This window comes from Peromyscus eremicus, chromosome 22, assembly GCF_949786415.1.
Source record: "Peromyscus eremicus chromosome 22, PerEre_H2_v1, whole genome shotgun sequence".
In the NCBI taxonomy this organism is placed as follows: Eukaryota; Metazoa; Chordata; class Mammalia; order Rodentia; family Cricetidae; genus Peromyscus; species Peromyscus eremicus.
Genome location: NC_081437.1, coordinates 25595746 through 25616805, shown reverse-complemented (window position 1 = coordinate 25616805; position 21060 = coordinate 25595746). Strand labels below are relative to the sequence as shown.

At 37.5% G+C, this 21060-nt stretch overlaps 1 protein-coding gene across 1 annotated transcript in view; it reads right to left on the bottom strand.

Moving 5' to 3' along the window:
- Atad2b (ATPase family AAA domain containing 2B) overlaps positions 1–21060 on the bottom strand; it is a 136738-nt gene that overhangs the window by 70827 nt on the left and 44851 nt on the right. Inside the window, exons 8-14 of the mRNA XM_059248368.1 lie at positions 20177–20252; positions 17437–17535; positions 13938–14049; positions 11811–11926; positions 11104–11278; positions 8010–8098; positions 205–364 (exon numbers count right to left, since the gene is read on the bottom strand). Of these exons, the coding sequence (XP_059104351.1) occupies positions 205–364; positions 8010–8098; positions 11104–11278; positions 11811–11926; positions 13938–14049; positions 17437–17535; positions 20177–20252 (827 nt within the window). The remainder of the gene's footprint in view (positions 1–204; positions 365–8009; positions 8099–11103; positions 11279–11810; positions 11927–13937; positions 14050–17436; positions 17536–20176; positions 20253–21060) is intronic.

Genomic DNA, 21060 nt, shown 5'->3' with positions numbered 1-21060 from the left:
CAGGTTGTTGTATTAAGATATGCCATAAGCAAAAAATTAACAATGAAAATATAACCTTCAAAGTATATATTTTGTAACTGAGTTACAAAGATACTACATATGTGTATGTACATTTATTTTGTGTGTGTGTGTGTGTGTGTGTGTGTGTGTGTGTGTGTGTGTGTGTGTGAATAATAACAATTAAAAAAAAAACCCTATTCTTACCCTTTGATCAGGCAGGTTGAAAAGGAATTCTCTGTCAAAACGACCAGGTCTCCTGAGTGCAGGATCTATAGAGTCAAGTCTGTTTGTAGCACCAATAACAACAATTTCACCTCTATTATCTAATCCATCCATAAGAGCAAGAAGGGTTGACACTATAGAGCTGTTGGGGAAAAAAGTCCATGTAAAACTTAAGGAAAGAAAAAAATGTAAACATTGATGCTAATAATAATTCAGTCTTAAATTTTAATAATTGTACCACAAATACATAATATGGAGAAATCAATATTAAAAGTGCACAGAAAATGCAACAGACATCTAAACCACAGCAACCAAAAGGATGAGGATGAAAAAAGAGAAAGGAAAGATAACATTGAAATTAAATCTGAGCAGCATGTGCAAAACCGCGACAAAGTCCAGGAGTCAGAGATCAGACTGGCCAACATATCAAGACTACCTCAGAAGGAAGGAAGGAATTAAAATCTTAAAAAAGCAAGTCAAAGAACACTTGCTTAGCATGCACAAAACCCTGGGTTCAATGTCCAGAATTACAAAATATAATGGCAAGATTATTATAAACGGCTCAGTGAGTAAAGCCATTTGCCAATAGGCCTGATGATCTGAGTTTGATTCCCAGGACCCACACAATGGGAGGAGAGAATTGACCCCTGAAAAGTTGCACACTTTCCTAAGCATGCCATGGCATGCACACATGTGTACCCACAAAAAATAATTAAATGTATTAAAAAAAATTTGGGGGGTCTGTAATAAAATTTTTAAGTAAAACTTTCCTGCATCAAAGGATGTAATCAAGAATGTGAAATGAGGGGGCTGGAGAGATGGCTCAGCAGTTAAGAGCACTGGCTGCTCTTCCAGAGGATCTGGGTTCAATTCCCAGCACCCACAAGGCAGCTCACAACTGTCTGTAATTCCAGTTCCAGGGGATCTGACACCCTTACACAGACATACATGCAGGTAAAATACCAATGCACATAAAATAAGAATAAATAAATCATTTTAAAAATGCTTTAAAAAAAACATGAAATGACAACCCAAGAGAACCAAGAAGCTATTTTAAAATTATCTTGCAAAAGTCTCAAGTCAAAAATATATAACTATAATAAATGATAAACGCAAATAGTGAAATCTAAATATAGGCAAAGGATTTAAAAAGCAATTCTCCAAAGATTGCAGGCAAAGGGCATATCATTAAACTAAGCATATGGAAATCAAACCAAATTAGGTATCACTTTAAATCCACTAAAACTACTATAATTAGATAAAAAAAAGTGTTGGTGAAGTTTTAAGGAAATCATAAAGCTCACACACTGCTGGATAGTAATGTAAAATGGTGTACTTTTGTTAACAAATAAAGCAGATTTTCCACTATTTAAGAGTTACCATATGACCCAACAACATCCACAAAGAAAAATTTGTATGTGAATATTCAGAGCAATATTTTTCCTCATAGCCTAAAAGTCAGAGAAAGTGAATAGCCACAAATGAGTGGATAAACAAAAGGCAGTACACATCCAGACTGGACTAGGTCAACAAATGAAGAAAATCAGGCTGCACCCAGAACTTAGGAGGCTGAGACAAGAGGACCACCAGTCTGAGGACACCTAGGTTACACAGTTTTGCAGGCAAGACTGATCTACAAAGTAAAAACTCTTTCCACAGTGACATCCCTCCAAGAAAATGATGAACTGATACAACATGGATAAAGCTTGAAAATATTGCTAACTGAAAGAATATGGGCAAAGGGGCCAAATATCACAGAATCACACTGACATAAATATCTAGACTGGCAAATTTACAGAAACGGGAAGTATGGAGAGGTTTCCAGGTGCTGGGAATCTACCAGAAAGGCTGAGAGCAATGCCTAAAGAACACAGGGTTTCTGGGATTACAGAATATTATAAAGCTGTGTGGTGGCAACAGAACTCTGTAAAGATACTGAGAGACAATGAATTATATAGTTTAAGTGGGTGAACTGCACGGAGAGCTGGCACAGCAGTTAAGAGCACTAACTGCTCTTGCAGAGACCCTGGGTTCAATGCCCAGTATCCACAAGGCAGATCACAACTGACTGCAACTCCAGGAGATTCAACACTTTCTTCTGTCCTGGGAGGCACTGGGCACACACGTGGCACACATACGTGTATGCAAGCAAACATTCATATACACACATAAAAGTAAATAAATCTTAAATAAACAAGTAAAGCCAGATGTGGTGGTACATGTCTACAATCCCAGCAGTCAATTGGATGATGGATACAAAGAAACTCCAGTTCCAGACCAGCCTGGGCTACAGCTATGTGAAAACAATAGAGGGTTAGAGAAATACTCAGCAGATAAAGTGCTTGTCAGTTCTTGGAACCCATATTCGAAGAGGAGAACTAATTCCCAAAGTTTGTGTATGTACAGGGTGGGGAGTGGGGGTAAACGAACAAAAGTAAACGAAGCAAAATAGAGAAATACAGCATGGTAGTATATGCATAAAGTCATAGATACTCGGGGGCTGAGGAAATGTCTGAGTCCAGAAGTTTGAAGTCAGCTAGTCAACAAAAAGTAGTCCTGTTTCACAGAAAAATAATTGGAAAATAATTTAAATTAGCAGTGGTAGGGTACAAGTTTGCCCCCAGCCAGGTGTGGTGATGTATACCTTTAATCCCAGCACTTGGGAGGCAGATGTATGACTTCTGCAAAGGTGAAGCTCTGTGATTTCGAGTTCAACCTGATCTACATAGTTCCAGGACAGCCAGAGCTATATAAAAAGACCCTGTCTTAAGGGGAGAGGCAGGGAGAGTTTGCCTACAATACAAAAGGCCCCAGATTTGATCCCCAAAACTGGGGGAGGTTACAGTAGTTTATTTTTAGATGAAAGTACTCGGGGGTTATCTGTTGGTTTCCCTGTCTGAAAATGTATGGTATCTACACTTCCCTAATTCTAGCAACAGTGTTTTTCTTAGTTTGCCAACTGTTCTCACTACTATTCTTTATTTTTACTGCTGAAACAATTTCTGGAATACACAAACCATGTCAAAATAATTTTCCTTCCCAAACACACTATTCAAGCTGTGTTTTAAAAAATTATAAACAAGCCGGGCGGTGGTGGCGCACGCCTTTAATCCCAGCACTCGGGAGGCAGAGCCAGGCGGATCTCTGTGAGTTCGAGGCCAACCTGGGCTACCAAGTGAGTTCCAGGAAAGGCGCAAAGCTACACAGAGAAACCCTGTCTCGAAAAAAAAAAAAAAAAAATTATAAACAAAATAAAAATATGATGTCTAGAAAAGATCTGTGATTTCTGTTTTCTAATTGGATGACTGAAAACTTATGAAATAGGCATCATACCCGGAAATAAAATGAGGTAGTATCTTTAATTATAAAGTTATGTTTAACCATTGGTTTGATTGGAATCTGAAATGATCCACACAAGCTCATGTTGAGATGTTTGGTCCTCAACAGATGGCACTGTTGTGCTCTAGAAGTTTCCGATCTCATATTAAGATGTGTAATCCATTTTGAGTTGGTTTTGTATAGAGTGGTAAAGTAGATAGAGGTAATGTTTCAACTGAGGAAATCTAAGTTCCTAGCACCATTTATTGAAATATCTGATTATTGAAATGTCCTTTCTCAAATGTTTGATGGAAATCCGATGTCTGTTGGAAATCAGATGACTATAGATGCGTTTGTTTTATTTCTGGCATATCTTTTCTGTTCCATTAGTCTGTGTGTCTTTGTCTAGCCAATAGCAACCTGTTTGGGTTACTATGTTTCTAGAGTATATCTTGAAATTAGACATTATAATGCTTCTAGTTTTCTATGTCCACAGGATTTCTCTGACTACTAAAGGTGTTTTGTAATTTCATATCAATTTTAGGGCTGTCTTCATCTAGTTTTTTGAAGAGTATCAATAGTATTTTGAGCAAAATTGCACTGAAGTGTAATTTGCTTTGGGTAGTATGGGACAATTTAATAATATTAATTAATCAATGAAGACTTCTATTTTTTCCATTTCCATTTTGTCCTGCTCAATCTCTTAAAATTTTAATTTTTATTTCTATGTATGTTTATTCATCTGCATGTAAGAACATGTGTATGTGGGTGCCTATAGAGACCAGAAAAGGGTACCCTGGAGCTGTAGTTACAGACAGTTGTAATTCACCCAACATGGGTGCTAGGACTCAAACTCTGGTGCTCTATCTAGAAGAACATCAAGTGGTCTTAACCACTGAGCCATCTCTCCAGCCCTTTCTTCAATCTCTTTATCAATGTTTTTTTCATACAGAAATCTTTTTATTATCTTGGTTAAAATAACTTGTAGGCATTTTGTTTGTATTATGAAGCACTTGCTTTCTTGATTTTCTCTGCAAGTTTAATATTAATGTAGGAAAGTGCTATGTCAGCTGTTTCCTTTAACACTTGAATTAAGGGAAGGGGTTTATGCATATGATGGCATGCATGTGGAGAAAAGAAGACAACTTGGTGAGTGTCTCTGTCTTTCTACCATGTGGGACCCAAGGATTGAACTTAGGTCCTCAAGCTTAGAGGCAGGCACCTTTACCCACTGGTGAATCATGACAGAGTTTGGATGTCAGTTTTGTATCCTGCAACTTTACTGAATTTGCTTTTAAGTTCTAATAATTTCTCAGTGGAGTCTTTGTTTTTCTATTTAGAGAATCATGTTATCCAACAATAATTTGCATCCTTTCCTACTTATTTACATACTTTTTATTTCCTTCTTTTGCCTAATTTTATGGCTAAAATTCCAAGCACTAAACTGAACAAGAGCTGTGAGGTTAGACAGGGTTATGTTAGTGTAAACACATACAACTTTTGCCCGTTCAGTATGTTGATGCCAGGATTTTGTCATACACAACCAGTATTATGTTGCAGTAGGATCCTGTTGTATCTGATTGATTCAAAAATTGTTTATCAAATCATTTATCTACATCTTGTCCTTCATTCATTTAAGGTTAGGGCTTGAATATAAATTGTCTCCCACAAGTCCACGTATTTAGGAGCTTGGTTGTCAGATGTAATTGGTTTTCAAACAGTGATCATGGAAACTCTAATCTAAGCAACAGATCATAATATCATGGCATATTGGGAAGTGATGAAAGTAGGAGGTGGGGTCTAACTGGAGGAAGGCGGTCACTAGGGCCTCTTACTTGGTACTTTATTTTGCCCTGGTAAGTTCCTGTGTACATTTCTATTTCCTGGCTCACATGAGCTAGGCAAATTTGCTCCTCCACTCATACTCACTCCTGGGCTGTCTTACCACACACCCAGAAACAGACTGAGACACCTGCACCATGAGCCACATCAGTCTTTACTCCTTACTTAGGTCAGATATTTTGACACATCATTGAGAAAGTAACCAATGAAGATATAAGGTATTACGTTTACTGATCGCTAGGACAAATCTCACTTGATTGGAATTAAATGTTTCTAATGTGCCAGCACTCTGCAAAACCTCTGGCACTGATGTTCATCAGAGACACTGGTCTATAGTTCTTATTAGTGATACTAGCCTCATAAAATGGGTTTGGAAGGGTTCCCAACCTTTCAAGATTTTGGAGCAGATGGAAAAGAATTAATATTAGTATTTTCTTTACAAGTTTGGTAAATTCAGCAATGAAGTCACTGTTCTTGGCTTTTTCTCTGTTGAGTGACATTTTCCACTAATGATTCATTCTTTTATGTTTGTTTTGTTTAATATTTGGTTTTGTTGTTGCTGTTTTGAAACAGGGTCTCATACTGACTGGGCTTGCCTCAAATGCTGAGGCTCTCCTTGATCTCCTGATCCTCTTGCCTCCACCTCCTGAGTGCTGAGATTATACACATGCATCCCCATGCCAGACTCAATCTTATTACTTATTACTTGTCAGTCTAAATTTTCTATGTCCTCTATGTTCAATTTTGGTATGTCAATGTCCAAGTATCCTTTTGTTCTAGGCTTTCCTGTTAGTTATAGTTGTTCATAATAATCCCCTTAAATGTTTATTTACTTGAAATTGCATTTATTTGGGGGTTTCCTTTACTTTTCTGATTAATCTTAGAGGTTTGTCAATATTACCAATAAAAAAATCTTTTTTTCAACATAGATATCTTTATTTTTATGTTTACAAATTTCCATTTATTTCTGTTCTGATTATTATTTCTTCCTTTTACTAATTTTGTGTTTGGTGTATTCTTGTTTTTCTATATCCACTAGATGCATCATTAAATTATTTATTTGAAATTTAATTTTTATTTTGGGCTTATTGCAATAAATTGCCTTCATAAGTACTGTTTTTACTATGGCTCTTAGTTTCTGATGTTATATATCCACTTTTGTTTGTTTGGTATTTTTCTTTTTAAATTACTTTTTCACTAATTGTATTTTTTTAATTTCTCATTTATATCATGAATTATTTTTAAATGTTGTTGACCTCTCTGTATTCATTCAGTTTCATTATATTTACTCTATAGAACTCTTTCTTAATCACTTTGAGGTCTACTGTTAACAGCTACTATGCTCAGCTGTCATGCTACCTACCACTTTTCTCCTGATTTTTGTGAGCTCAGAGTGACATCAATGTATCTGGCTGATCAGATATCTCCGCCCTTTTATAAGTGGCATTCAAGGTAGATAGCTTTCTTTGAAAATGGGTAAGTGCCAGTTTGATAAACTATGTAGGCTTTAGCTCCAGCACCACAGTACAGTCTCTCTACGGCTTCTTTTATGGCAATCAGTAAGATTTGGATGTGGCGCATGGGCAGAGGGTCAAAAATCCTTCAGCTCCAAATGCCACAAGGATAAAAGGGCACTCTATAGAGTCAGATGTGAGGTACCCAAAAATATTGGTGGGCACTCACTGTGGTTCCAGAAAAATGCAGAGTGCAAGCATATTTTCTCAAGACTGGTGGCAGGTTCTTGGGCCCAACAACGGCTCTAACGAACCAAAATCATACATGGCACTAGACAGAGATGGACCACATGGCAGATTAGAATAAGATATTGAAGCTGACTACTTCAGGTCTTAGATTGTGAAGGACCCTGACTAACAAAAAACCTTCAGGAAAAGAAGTAAAATAGGGTCACTGCACCAAGATACATCTGGTCAATAAATGACCAAAACATCATTTTGTGGTAAATGACTGTATCTGTGAATTAGACACCTTTCTAAATAATTAATGTGTCAAAATGAAATAACAAAAGTGGGATGAGTAAGGTGCTTGCTGTGCATGCCCCTACAAAAAGCTAGGCGTGGTGACATGAATGCAGTCTCAGCTAGGGGGTTGGGAGAGGATACGGAGCAATTCAAATTCTCACATATTACAGAACAGAACATAGGACAGTAGGCTGAAGAGGTGCTTCTATGGGTAGAGGCACTTGCTGCAAAGCCTAACAACCTGAGTCCCATCCCTAGGACCCACAAGCTAGAAGGAGAGACGTAGCACCTAAAAGTTGTCCTCTCATCTCACAGACAATCCATAGTAAACATGTTCTCTGCTGCTTGAGCGCACACACAATAAATAATAAATGCTACTTAGACATCTACCCCCAAAAAAGTATAACACACATCCACATAAAATCATCAATAAATATTCACAGTAGGACTATCACAGTATCCCAAACCAAAAGCAACCAAATCACTCAGATTGTAAATTAATCCTGTGTTGAGTGAAAGAACCTCCAGAAAATAGACAACATTTAAAATTCCTGTCTGTAAGCCTTCAAGTGCTTAACCAAGGGCTAAAACTAAATATTACACCAGTAAGTAGAAAGAAATCAATACAGTAAGTTCAGGAAAAATTACCTGTGAATCTGATCTTGTCTACTAGAACGAACTGGAGCTAATCCATCTATTTCATCAAAAAATATTATAGAGGGCCTCATCAAATATGCCTAGTAAATAGAAAATAAAATTACTTCATTAATTTTTCACTTTTGAATTTAACTTTATACTTCCTGAGAAAGGAACATAAAAGCAAATAAAGTACACAGTAGAGCTGGGGAATGTCACTGAGTGGGAGGTCATTTTCTTAATGTGTGTAAGGACCTGGGTTCAATCCCCAGAATCGAAATCAGAACAACAAAACACAAGAGCACAGCAAAAAAGCAAACAGCAGCAGCAGAGTCAGCTGCATGGTGCCCCACAGCCCACGAGTACTGTTTCCCACAGCCCACGAGTACTGTTTTCAGGCATTTGTTTATCTTTTCTTTAGTAATAAAAATTGAACTCAGGACTTCACTAAGAATGTACTTGACCACAATCCACACACTGCCCAGTCACTAACACTTGTTCTTTTTAACATAACTGTATATCTAAATTAGCTTCAATATAAATACATAATATTTGCTACTTTCGTTTTTAAAAATTATAATTATCATCAAGTATTTAAAAACAGAAGCAAACATTTCATCAATCCCTACTCACCCAAGAAAACTATGAGATAGCAATAAAGTAAATATAAATAATCTTTATAACTTAGGGCCACAATCTTAACTGAGACCAACATACAGTCCTATCTCTAGCATGATAAGACTAAAAAGTGTAAATGCCAAAATGTTTTAACTTTTAACTCACTAGACAATTACGAGCATTCCCATGAATTCTTCAATCTTCTGTTACTGTTATTTTACATTTTTTGCAGTCATTATTTTTCCTTAAATCATACAGGCAGCATATGTTTTTCTTAGCATTAGACACTGAACACAATGAAGTGTAGATCTTACTTATTCTTCTTTCTATTATCCAAAAGACAGCGGTTTTCACACTTTTTTTTTCTTAAGACAAGGTCTCACTATGTAGCCCTGACTGGCCTGAAACTTGCTATGCAGACCAGGATGACCTTGAACCCACAGAGATCCACCTGTCTCTGCCTCCCAAGTACTGGGATTAAAGGCGTGTGCCACTACACCCTAACTACACTACAAACTTTTAAATATTTGAATTGTTTCAGCAATTATATATCATTTTTTTGGAATAAAGAGTATTTTGTTTGTTTTGAGATTCTCATTCTGCAGCCCAGGAGGGTCTGGATTTCACCATGAAGACCAGGCTGTCCCCAGCGTCTCAACTGCTGGAATTAGAGGTGTCAGCCAAAAAAACTGGCTTTCACCATAGAAGTGCATGGCTAATAAATTCTTGACTGTACTTTTATAAAATGAACTGCCAAATATGTCACACTTCCTTCACTAAACCCAAGAGTTACATGAAAACTGACGTTAGGACTCATTTTTTTAACATAAGGAAAACTGTGTTTTGCTTGTTTGTTTGTTGGGACAGGGTCTCACTCTCTAACTCAAACCAGTCTGAGACTGACAGCAGCCCTGCTAGCTCACCCTACCCAGGGCTAAGAATATAGCACATTCCACCAGGCCTGGTTTTTAAGCTCAACTGATCCTCTCACCTCCGGATCAGGAGTGAGAGTTCCTTTTACTATCATACTCATTTATTTCCTGTGATTCTAGGGATTGAACCCAGGACCTTACACACACAGTAATAATAATCAATAATAAATAACAGGGACTACAATTGCATACTACCATGTCCTGCTACATTTAACCTACACATTTCCTTTCATTCTGCCTTTTCAAAACATTCATTTAATTTTTAATTCTACCAGCCATGTATTTATAATCTGGTATAGTACGGGTAACTGTACCTCAAACAATTGTTTCTTAAATTTCTGGACCTAAAGGGTAGCACTTAAATGATAAGATAAGAAATATTCAGGAGGAAGGGCCCAATAGGGGTTCCTTAGGTCACTGAGGACACATTCTAAAGGAGACCCTGGCCTAATATTCCACTTTTCCCTTCCCGGCTAATGAGGTAAAAATATTAACAATTTGGTTCCGCCATGTGCTCCGCCATCATGTGCTTGCTATCTTACCGTAGGCCTAAACCCAAAGGACCAATCACAGACTACAACCACCATGTGAACCCAGATAAACTCATCTCTTCATAAGCTAATTATTCCAGGTATCTTACTACAGTGACAAAAAAAGTATCTACTATATAACTATGACAATAAATAACACAAGTTTTGTGACATTCTTCCCACAAATCAACATTTTCTGTCGGTACCACTTCCTCAATAAGATAATAATCTAAGCTTACTTTACATCTCAGGAGCCCAGTAGGAACCTAACATGGTATTGTACACACAATAAATGTTTTATGGATCATAAATATTCAAATCTACTAGAAAATGGGGTTAAATATAAATAGGTTCCCACACCCACGAGTTCTGCACAATTCATGAATGTTTGACCAACTGCAGACAAATCCATTTTTTAAAAAATCTGTATCTGTAGTATCTGTAGCAAACACGTACAGAGATGTTTTTCCTTTCATTGTCTCTAAAGTAACAAGTGTGTCTACCCTGTGACCCGTGTGCCACACATCCATGGATACAGCCCACAAGATTGTAAACTTACTTAAAACAAAATGAAATATTTTTGTATCTTTTAAATTCAACTGAATGATTCTGGAGTGTGAACTTTGCCAAAAACAACATGTTCTTGCAATGTCAAAGGGTTGGGCATGTCTGCCAAAACTAATTACATAGTACACATATTGAATGAGATATCATAAGAAATATAGGGATGATGTTAAGCATATGGAAAGAGGTATATAAGCTACATTCAAATCTTTTATTATTTATATACTAGATTTGAACATCGGTAGATTTTGGATGTACCAGCAGATAGGGACTGCTGGAACCAATTTCCCACAAATAACAGAAAATAACTATGCCTTTAAGGCTTACAATTTAAATTATTGATCCTAAATTCCACATACTAATTGGAATATATGTCTCCTCATAAGTGTATCTGGAGACAAAATATATTAAATATTCTTTTAAAAAAGAAAAAAATAACCTTGAATTAGCTGATTTTCTTACCTGGTCAAAAAGAAGCCTAAGTTGCCTTTCAGACTCACCAACCCACTTGCTCAAGCAATCTGCTCCTTTACGCATAAAAAAAGCCACCTTTTTGTCTCCTTGACTGCATTCATTAGCTAATGCTCTGGCAACCAAGGTTTTACCTGTGCCAGGAGGGCCATAAAACAAACAACCCCTAGAAGAATAAAGAATCAAAGAAATTTATTTAAAGAAGTTTATATCAGTGATTTTACAATCAAAGAAATTCATATAAAGATTATCAAAGAAAATTAATGTTATCATCAATGGTTACCAACTTAAGATTTCCCCCACCACATATAATTTTAGATTTCTATATCATAATTTTAAGCATTGATAAAGCTTTTTCTAGTGTATCTGCAAAAGTTTCACTTTGCTGAGTCCTCAAAGGACCAAACTCTTGCAATCAGGAAAGGGTTAAAAGTATAGAACAATTCTGAAAAGCCTGGAATTTCATAACTCCATAAAGAATTTCACCTTGTGTCCAAATGACTCCTAAACAGGCACAAGTTGGAAAACAAGCCTAAGTAATAATCCTAATCATCGTTGTTAGAATATGTCAATTGTGTGTGTGTGTATATATATATATATATGAAATAAATATATATGAAATTTTTATCAAAGACTAATCAATTGATAGTCAATAAACATCTAACAGAACAACAATAAACATCTAAGATATAACGTACCTTGGAGGCTGAATTTTAAATTTTTCAAAAATTTCTGGATATAAAAGTGGAAAAACTACCATCTCCTTCAGAGCGTGTATATGATGGCTCAATCCACCTATGCTATCAAACCGCACCTTGGGAAAAAAAGAGGGGGAAATTTAATATAAGATGATTCCATAATCATAGGTTTGCTGTGGGATAATGCTTTTGTATATGGGTTGATAAATAAAACGCTGATTGGCCAGTAGCAAGGTAGGAAGTATAGGCAGGGCAAGCACACTAGGAGAATGCTGGGAAGAGAAAGGGCAGAGTCAGGAGCCACGAGCCAGACACAGAGGAAGCAAGATGACAGGGTAGAACTGAAAAAAGATACCAAGCCACATGGCTAAACATAGATAAGAATTATGGGTTAATTTAAGTGCAACAGCTAATCAGTAATAAGCCTGAGCTAATGGCCAAGCAGTTATAATTAATATAAGCTTCTGTGTGTTTACTTGGGGGACATGAGTAGGAAAGATTTGTCCTGACTGCCGGCCAGCCTGGACACAGGAAAACTTCCAACTACACAGGTTCCAAAATTTTGTCTGTTTGTTTTTGAGTGAAAGTCTTACTATATAGCCCTGTCTGGCTTGGAACTCTCTGTGTAGATTAGGCTGGCCTTGCTCCATCTGCCTCTGCCTCTCAAGTGCTGGAATTAAAGGCATGTGCCACCACACCCAGCTCAGGTTCTATAAATGTTTTTAATTTATGAGTTCTATGATTCAGAAATACATCCCTTCAGAAGCTTTTGAGCATACATACAAATAAGTTTTGACTACATACAAATAAGTGTAGAAAATTAAAGTCAAAGGTAAAAAATTCAACTGGGTCAAATGCTATCTTTCAGTAATCGAGTAACTCAGGAATAAGATCAATGACCAACCAAAAACATTGACAAGTATCTGAGAAGGTGGCACATTGATGAACTAGCAGTTCAAATCCTTTCAATTTCTCACATACCTTAGGCATCCTCAGCTAGTGCACTACTGTCTCCCCCAGACAAAACTTAGTTCATACAGAGAGCAAGAAAACCTTTGCCACCACAAATATTTTACTCTATGACTTTGGATTGGAGGAAACTAAATTTTCATCTTCAATAGTATATTGAACTCTAATTTGGTAACTTCTTTTAAGTCACACATAAGAATCAGTTAAATTATGTTATATGAAGATGCAAGAGACACAGAAAAACTCAGATAAATTCTTGATTATGAGGGAATATTTCAAATTACCCCAATATGAGCCATTTTGATCAGTGGACCGACCACATCTTCATAAGCTTGGGTCTTCTCATATCACATCCCTTCCTTGGGGTACAGTCATTCATTGTCCATAGTGACTTCATCAGTGTTTACACTGATGACACAGACCTAAATTTCTACCCCAGGTATTTCTACCTTGTAGCAAACCAAATCAATGCTTACAAGTAACTTCTACTTGTGGTATGACAGAGATTCCTGTAACACGTCTACAGTCAGTTAAACCCTCTTCCCATCTTATTCCTTCTCTTGTACACTCAACCTCAGATAATGGAACCACCCAATAGCAATCAAGACTATCCATTATCTACCTATTTATTTAAGCCAGAAGCCTGCACAACACACTCAGTTTGTTTCTGTCATTTTCCAAAAGCAATTCAATCACAAAATTCCATCAATTTGAATACCTTAATTCTCTCAAATCCACTAATTTCTCTGCAATCCTACTTTATATGGTAACTTTTGCTCAGGATTGCATTACAAATAATACCCAAGCAGTCCATGTAATAAAACTTTGCTTCCCTTAAAACTCATTAACAACATCACAGCCAGAGTAAGGTACATAAAATCCAAGTCTGTTTATGAAATCAGGTAACTCCAACAACAATCCACTGGTCCTTGTGGTACACGGAAACCCTCTCAGCTTCATGTCCTATCTGCTATAGAAAAAACCTAACTAAGTGTGCCCAAGGTTTTGAGGACCCAAAACACACACATGAAACTGTTAATATTGGTCATATCTGACTTTCTACTTTTTCATGTGTTGTTTTAGAAATAAGGAAAACCTTATAAAACAAAACAACAACAACAAAAAACTACTTCTGGGAAAGAACGTTAACAAACTTACTGATTTATCAATGTTCATCGGATCAACATCAGCCAAACTGGCACCCACTTTCACTCGTTCTCGGAGAATGCCACTAGCTAAATCTTCTGCTCTGAAGTTCATAGGTAAACACCTGAAATGTAGAAAACATCAGGATAAAGGTATTAAAACCTTCACAGGGCCGGTGACACAGCTCCGTGGGTAAAGGCTCTTGCTGCCAAACTGATGACCTGAATTGGATCACAGGGACCCATGTGGTAGAAGGCAAAAATCAACTCCCACAAGAAGCCCTCTGATCTTCACACATGTACATAATGATTTACAAAAATAAATAAATAAATGCTTAATTTTTTTAATCCTTTACATTTTAATGTCAAAATAAGTTTAAAAAAACAAAAAAACTAACAAAAAACACTTTAATATGTTGTTTATCTTTCTACCTTATCATAACCCAGGAAACAACATCCAAAGGATTCATATAAACTACCATTCCTAAATGCTTTCAAATAAACTACCATTCCTAAATGCTTTCAAATGACCAAAACCAGTTAGTTCTTCAACAGGTTAAGCAAACGTGAGCATTAATCTATTTTCTCAAAGAGTTTAACCTCTCCCGATAGGAAAGCTGGGAGCTTGATCCTCAGTGTAGTGATGACTTGAACAGTAGGACCTTAGGAGGTGATCCTCAGTGTAGTGGTGACATGAGTAGTAGGACCTTAGGAGGTGATTCTCAGTGTAGTGGTGACATGAGTAGTAGGACCTTAGGAGGTGATCCTCAGTGTAGTGGTGACATGAGTAGTAGGACCTTAGGAGGTGATCCTCAGTGTAGTGGTGACATGAGTAGTAGGACCTTAGGAGGTGATCCTCAGTGTAGTGGTGACATGAGTAGTAGGACCTTAGGAGGTGATCCTCAGTGTAGAGATGATATGAGTAGTAGGACCTTAGGAGGTGATCCTCAGTGTAAAGATGATATGAGTAGTAGGACCTTAGGAGGTGATCTTCAGTGTAGTGGTGACATGAGTAGTAGGACCTTAGGAGGTGATCCTCAGCATAGTGGTGACATGAGTAGTAGGACCTTAGAAGGTGATCCTCAGTGTAGAGATGATATGAGTAGTAGGACCTTAGGAGGTGATCCTCAGTGTAGAGATGATATGAGTAGTAGGACCTTAGGAGGTGAAACCCAGCCAGAGGGCCCAGGTCACTGGGACACACTACAAGAAGAGAGTAATCTTCCCATGAGACCTGGTCAGTATCTAGTCTCAGTCCCCCATTTCCTACTTCTCATATGATATCCTCTCTTCATGTGTTCCTGCCACAATGACATCTGCTATACAGAGATGCAGCCTATCACCACATAGGGGCCTATCACCACAGCCAACACCATACTGCATGCACTCAATCTCCAAAACTATATACCAAATACAATCCTTTTCTTTACAAATTACGTAGCCTCCAGTGTGTCAGTATAGCAAAGAATATAGCTTAGTACAGGTAAAAATCACAATATGGCATAGCCTCAAAAGTGGACAGTTTCTATGGTAACTCCAACTTCACTGACACTTTTGAATCCTAATTTACCTTTTTTTTAAAAAAAAAAAAGTATTCCCAAAGTAGGTTATCATGACTGGGGATACAGCTTGGTGGTACAATACATACTATCTGTAAGCTCTGGATTTCATTCCAAAACTATCATCATTCTCTCTCTCTCTCTCTCTCTCTCTCTCTCTCTCTCTCTCTCTCTCTCTCTCTCTCTCCTCTCCCTCCCCTCGCTCCCTCACTCCCTCGCTCCCTCTCAGAAGATCAGATTCAATGGGCTTTAAACACTTGTATGTAATTTAGATTTTAAATGAGTACAGTGGCACACATGTCTAGGCTGAGCTTCTCAAGAAGCTAAGACAGGAGAATCCCTTGAGCTCTGAGTCCAGCCTGGGCAGCACTGGGAGACCCTGTCTCAAATAAATAAACAGACTTAGATTCTTCTCTTACATCTTTTTACCATGATCCATAAGATTCATTTTAATACATAATTTATATTAACACAAACCTGAAAATGGTTAACTAAAAATGTTGTGTTTCTACAATTTACTATGTGGACAAATCATAGAAGTACTTGCTAAATGTCAAATCACTAAATAAAATTACCTTTATTATTATAAATGTCAAATAGAAAATTGAGCCAGGTGGTAGTAACACACACCTTTAATCCCAGCACTCAGGAGGCAAAGGCAGATGATTTCTGAGATCAAAGCCAGCCTGGTCTACAGAGTGTGTTCCAGGACAACCAGGGCTATGTAGAGAAATCCTGTTTCAAAAAACAAAAAGAAAAAAAAAAAGAAGGAAGGAAAAAAAGGAAGAAAGGAAGAAAGAAAACTTACTCAGCTTTTTAAAAGGTGATACTTGCTGCAGTTTAGTTAGCTGTTTACTAACCAGTCTTTCTACTTAGGCAAAGATCACCAAAGGCAGACAATAAAAACAAAATGAAGTTTACTTAAAAAAAAAAGCCAAAACTCCTGTGTTGGATGGTGCATTCAGTAGGCTTCGAGTAGGACATTTAATTCAAGGCCAGCCTGGGCTATGTAACAGAATCTTATTTTTAAAAAAAAAAAAAAAAAGAGGCTCCTGAAATAACCACATTAGAAACACGAGGTGTAAAATCAACCTGTGAAATGGCTGTGAGCTAGAAGGAAATACAGAAGGAAAGATGGCACTACCTCACAGGCTAACCTGATGTCCTTGCCTCTCCCTCCTTTTCCTACTCAGCATTACGTGACTTTTGTACTTACAGACTAAGTAATTTAAAGGACCTATCCAGGATTAGATTTCCTCTGTAATAATTATAAAGTAGCACTGCCTTCAGTCAAAAAATATTTTAAATACTGGGGCTAAGAAATGCCCAGCAGTTAAGAACACTGGCTGCTCTTGCAGAAGACCCAGGTTCAGTTCTCAACATCCTCATGGCAGATCACAGATATCTCTAACTCCAGTTCCAGGAATTTAATGCCCTCTTCTGGCCTCCATGGGCACCAAGTGTGCACATGGTACACATACACACTTGCATGCAAACACATATATAAAATAAAAACAAATAAATAAAGGCTAGCAAGATGACTCAGGAGGTAAAGGAATTTATTACCAAGCCTGATGACCTGGGTTCAAAATGGGAGCACACGTCAGAAGGTGAGAACTGATTCCGAAAATTGCTAAGTAAATAAACACACACACACACACACACACACACACACACACAATTGTACAATGTTTAAAATATTAGCATTAACAAAATGCCATTATAAATAAGAAATTTTGCTTGTTTGTTTTCTTTGTGTAACAGTCCTGGCTGCCCTAGAACTTGCTTTGTAGACCAGGCTGGTCTCAGACTCATAGAGATCTACCTGCCTCTGCCAACTGAGTGCTGAGATTAAAAGAATGCACCACCACACCCAGAGAAATGTATTTTTAAAAAGAAGAAAAAACTGTTTTTCTCTTCTACCATAAATGCAACACTAAAAAATGGACTAACCTGTTTCTTGCTCTTGCCATACTTTTTGACTTCCTTCTTTCAAAGCGTTCCTCATCGGAAGAAGTTGTATCACTGCTGTGAATGGCATGTTTCTTCCTCCTATTGGAAAAGGAAAACTATTAAAGCTACTACTATAGTATCCAAGAGCTTTCTAACCCATCTTCTGTGTCTTTCATTTGGTGTGTGTGCTTGCTTGCTTTGGTGGTGGTGCTCTTAACCCAAGGACTTATGAATATGGAGTACCTACTCCACCACTGAGCTAAGACCTGGTCTGCTATAATTAGCACAGGAAGAAAATCCATTATTTCACTCAGCAAATGTCTATTCAGATCACTGTCTTCATGCAGTTCACATCTCACAAGGAAAGGTTAAGCTCCACAGAGAAGAATAAAAATAAGAGAACAGAACACCTGTAGTTTTTCAAATATAAAGTTTTAAAAAATAGTCAATTTAGAGATTATGTCATTGTTATAACTATCAAAATCTCAAAGAACAGGACATTTGTCTTCTTTATTCTTCCTTTCCCAAATTACCAGAAATAGTTCAATCATTTTAAAAAGTAAATACACTGCTTACAGGAAAAATAAAGGCTTTTACTTCCTACTAAAGACTCTTCTACCTTATTGAAACTTTACCAAATACGTAAAATATTTTTAAGGAAAAAGAAAATACTTAGCAAGGCATGATGGTATACATCTGTAGTCCTATGTATTTGGGAAAAGCATGAGGTAAAAGGCTCTCTTGAGCCCAAGAAACCTGCCTGGACAACATAATAAGATCCTATCTCAAAATAAGTAACAAGGGGGCTGGAGAGACGGCTCAGCAGTTAAGAGTACCGGCTGCTCTTCTAGAGGACCCAGGTTCAGTTCCCAGTAATTACATGGTGGCTCACAGATGTCTGTAACTCTAGTTCTAGGGGACCCAAGGCCCTCTTCGGGCCTCCAGAGGTACCAGGCCTTAATAGTGCACAGACATACATAAAATAATAATGATCTAAGAAAACTAAATAATTTATAATCACAAGCATACTAAGGAATGACTAGACAACACATTAGATTAAAGTCATTCCAAAGAAGAAATAAATAGTGTTAAATTATTATATAACGGGCCAGGCACTTTGGCACACACTTTTAATCCCAGCATTTGGCAGGCAGAGGTAGGCAGATCTATGAGTTTGAGGCCAGCATGGTCTACAGAGTGAGTTCCAGGATAGTCAGGCCAAATAGACAAATCTTATCTCAAAAACCAAAAGAAGGTTGGAGAGATGGCTTAGTGGTTAAGAGCACCAACTGCTCTTCTAGAGGTCCTGAGTTCAATTCCCAGCAACCACATGGTGGCTCACAACCACTTGTAATGAGATCTGGTGCCCTCTTCTGGCCTGCAGAGACACATGCAAGCAGAATACTGTATACATAATAAATTAATTTAAAAAAAAAAGAAAGAAAAGAAAAAATTTATTACATAACTAGTCTAGAATCTACAATAATTTTTAAAAGTTATCACATTGCATCCCTTCAACATGTCTAGACTAAATTTATCATAACCAAATGAAATTCTTCATTCTTTTAAATTGTATACTTCAAGACGCAGACACAAACAATAAAACTGAATCAGACTTAAAACCTTCTGGCTTGGTATAGTGGTATATGCCTAGTAATCCGCGCACATAGGAAATAGGGAGAAGTGAGTTCTAGGCTAGCCTGCTCTATGGTGAGACCTTGTATCAAATAAATAAATAAATAAGTAAGCTTCTATATCACAAAGGAAACAAATTACCAGAGTAAAGAGACAGCCTAGAGAAAGAGAAAATCCTTGCCAGCAATTTATCAAATGTGCGTTACTATCCAGAATATGTTAAAAAAAAAAATTAAAAAATTAAACACAAACAGACTATATAATAGTCCAATCTATAAATAGGCATTCTGGAAGAAGCAGCAAGATGGTTACCACAAATTCAAAGCCAGGGTGATGTAGAAAGGAATTGTCTTTAAAATTTAATAAATAAAAATAAAATGATGCATTTCTAAACTTCTGTACCTACTAGCTTTGTTTTGTTTTTAAGGATAAAAAGAGGGAAAGTGGCAGCTGGGTGGTGGTAGAGCACACCTTTAATCCCAGCACTCGGGAGGCAGAGCCAAACGGATCTCTGTGAGTTCGAGGCCAGCCTGATCTACAGAGCGAGATCCAGGACAGGCACCAAAACTACATGGAGAAACCTTGTCTCGGGAAAAGGAAAAAAAAAAAAAAAAGTTAGGGGGAAAGTGTCAAAGACCTACTACCCAAGTATGGTTGGCACAAGTATCTGTATTCCCAGCTAGTAGGAAGCTGAGGCAGGAGAATCACTTGAGCTAGAAGATTCAGCCAAGCCTGGGCAACAAAGCAAGACTAGCTTTCTCAGGGGGAAAAAAAATGGTCAATGTCTCAAAGGACATCATGGGCCGTTCACCACTCAACTCATATGAGATAAGAGACTGTGTTGCTTAAGGATGTGAAAGTTAAAATTTATTTAAAAATTAAATTTAAGGGGTTAGGGACTTAGTTCAGTGGTAGAGCGCTTGCCTAGCAAGCACAAGGCCCTGGGTTCAGTTCTCAGCAAGTCACGTGTAGGATGAGAAGTGTTAGTCACTAATGAAAGAAAAACAGAAAACAGCCAGGAAGAAAGGGAAGGATATAATTAAGTCTCTCCTTTTCTCATCAACAGATGTAAACATTCTCTTATTTCAAATCAAACACAGCTTACCTGATATGGCTTCTTCTTGCTGGGGACCTGTGAATATCAAACAGTGTGTTTTCCCTCTTTTTTTGATGAGCTGGTACTGAAAGAAGAAGACAGGTACAGTAACTAATAGTAAAGTACTAAGCCCATGCACTAAATGAGCATAAACTGCCCCTGTCAACTTTCTATGAGAACCTAACCACGTATCTTCAACTTCCATACTCTTGTCTGAAAGCATAACAAAGACAAGCACTTTCTGTTAGTACTATTTTGCTTCAAACAAATATTCTAAATAGATGTTAAGTTAATATTTCCAAAAGTATAGTCCATTTTTTAAACTTTTTAGTAGGGAACAAAGCAGCATAATATTCTCAGTAATAATCCTCCACAAGTATGAATGAACAAATCTTCATGCAAGAAAATACCTTCATAGGCCAGGCGTGGTGGCACACACCTTTTATCCCAGCACTCAGGAGGCAGAGGCAGGTATATATCTGAGCTCGAGGCCATCCTGGTCTATAAATCGAGTTCCAGGACAACCAGGACTGTTTGTTACACAGAAAAATTCTGTCTTGAAAAACTAAAAAAGAAAATAGCTTCACAAAAGCTAAGAAACCAGGTTAGGAATCACGGTACTTGGTTACAGAATAATATTAAAATATGCATTAGAAAGGTAGGAAGAAAAAGATTACATTGCCTGCCTCACACCACCCTCATCTCCAAGCAGCAGAGCACAAATAGAGATGCATCCTCCTGGAGGAAAGAGTTAAAAAGAAGCACTGAACTTTGACTATCCCAGGACCAGGCCAGCCACAGTACAAACCCACAGACCAACTCCAGGATGGTCAGTGCATGTGGACTTACCCTAGGAATCTGCTTGAGCACAACACGATGGAGTCAAGGCCCGA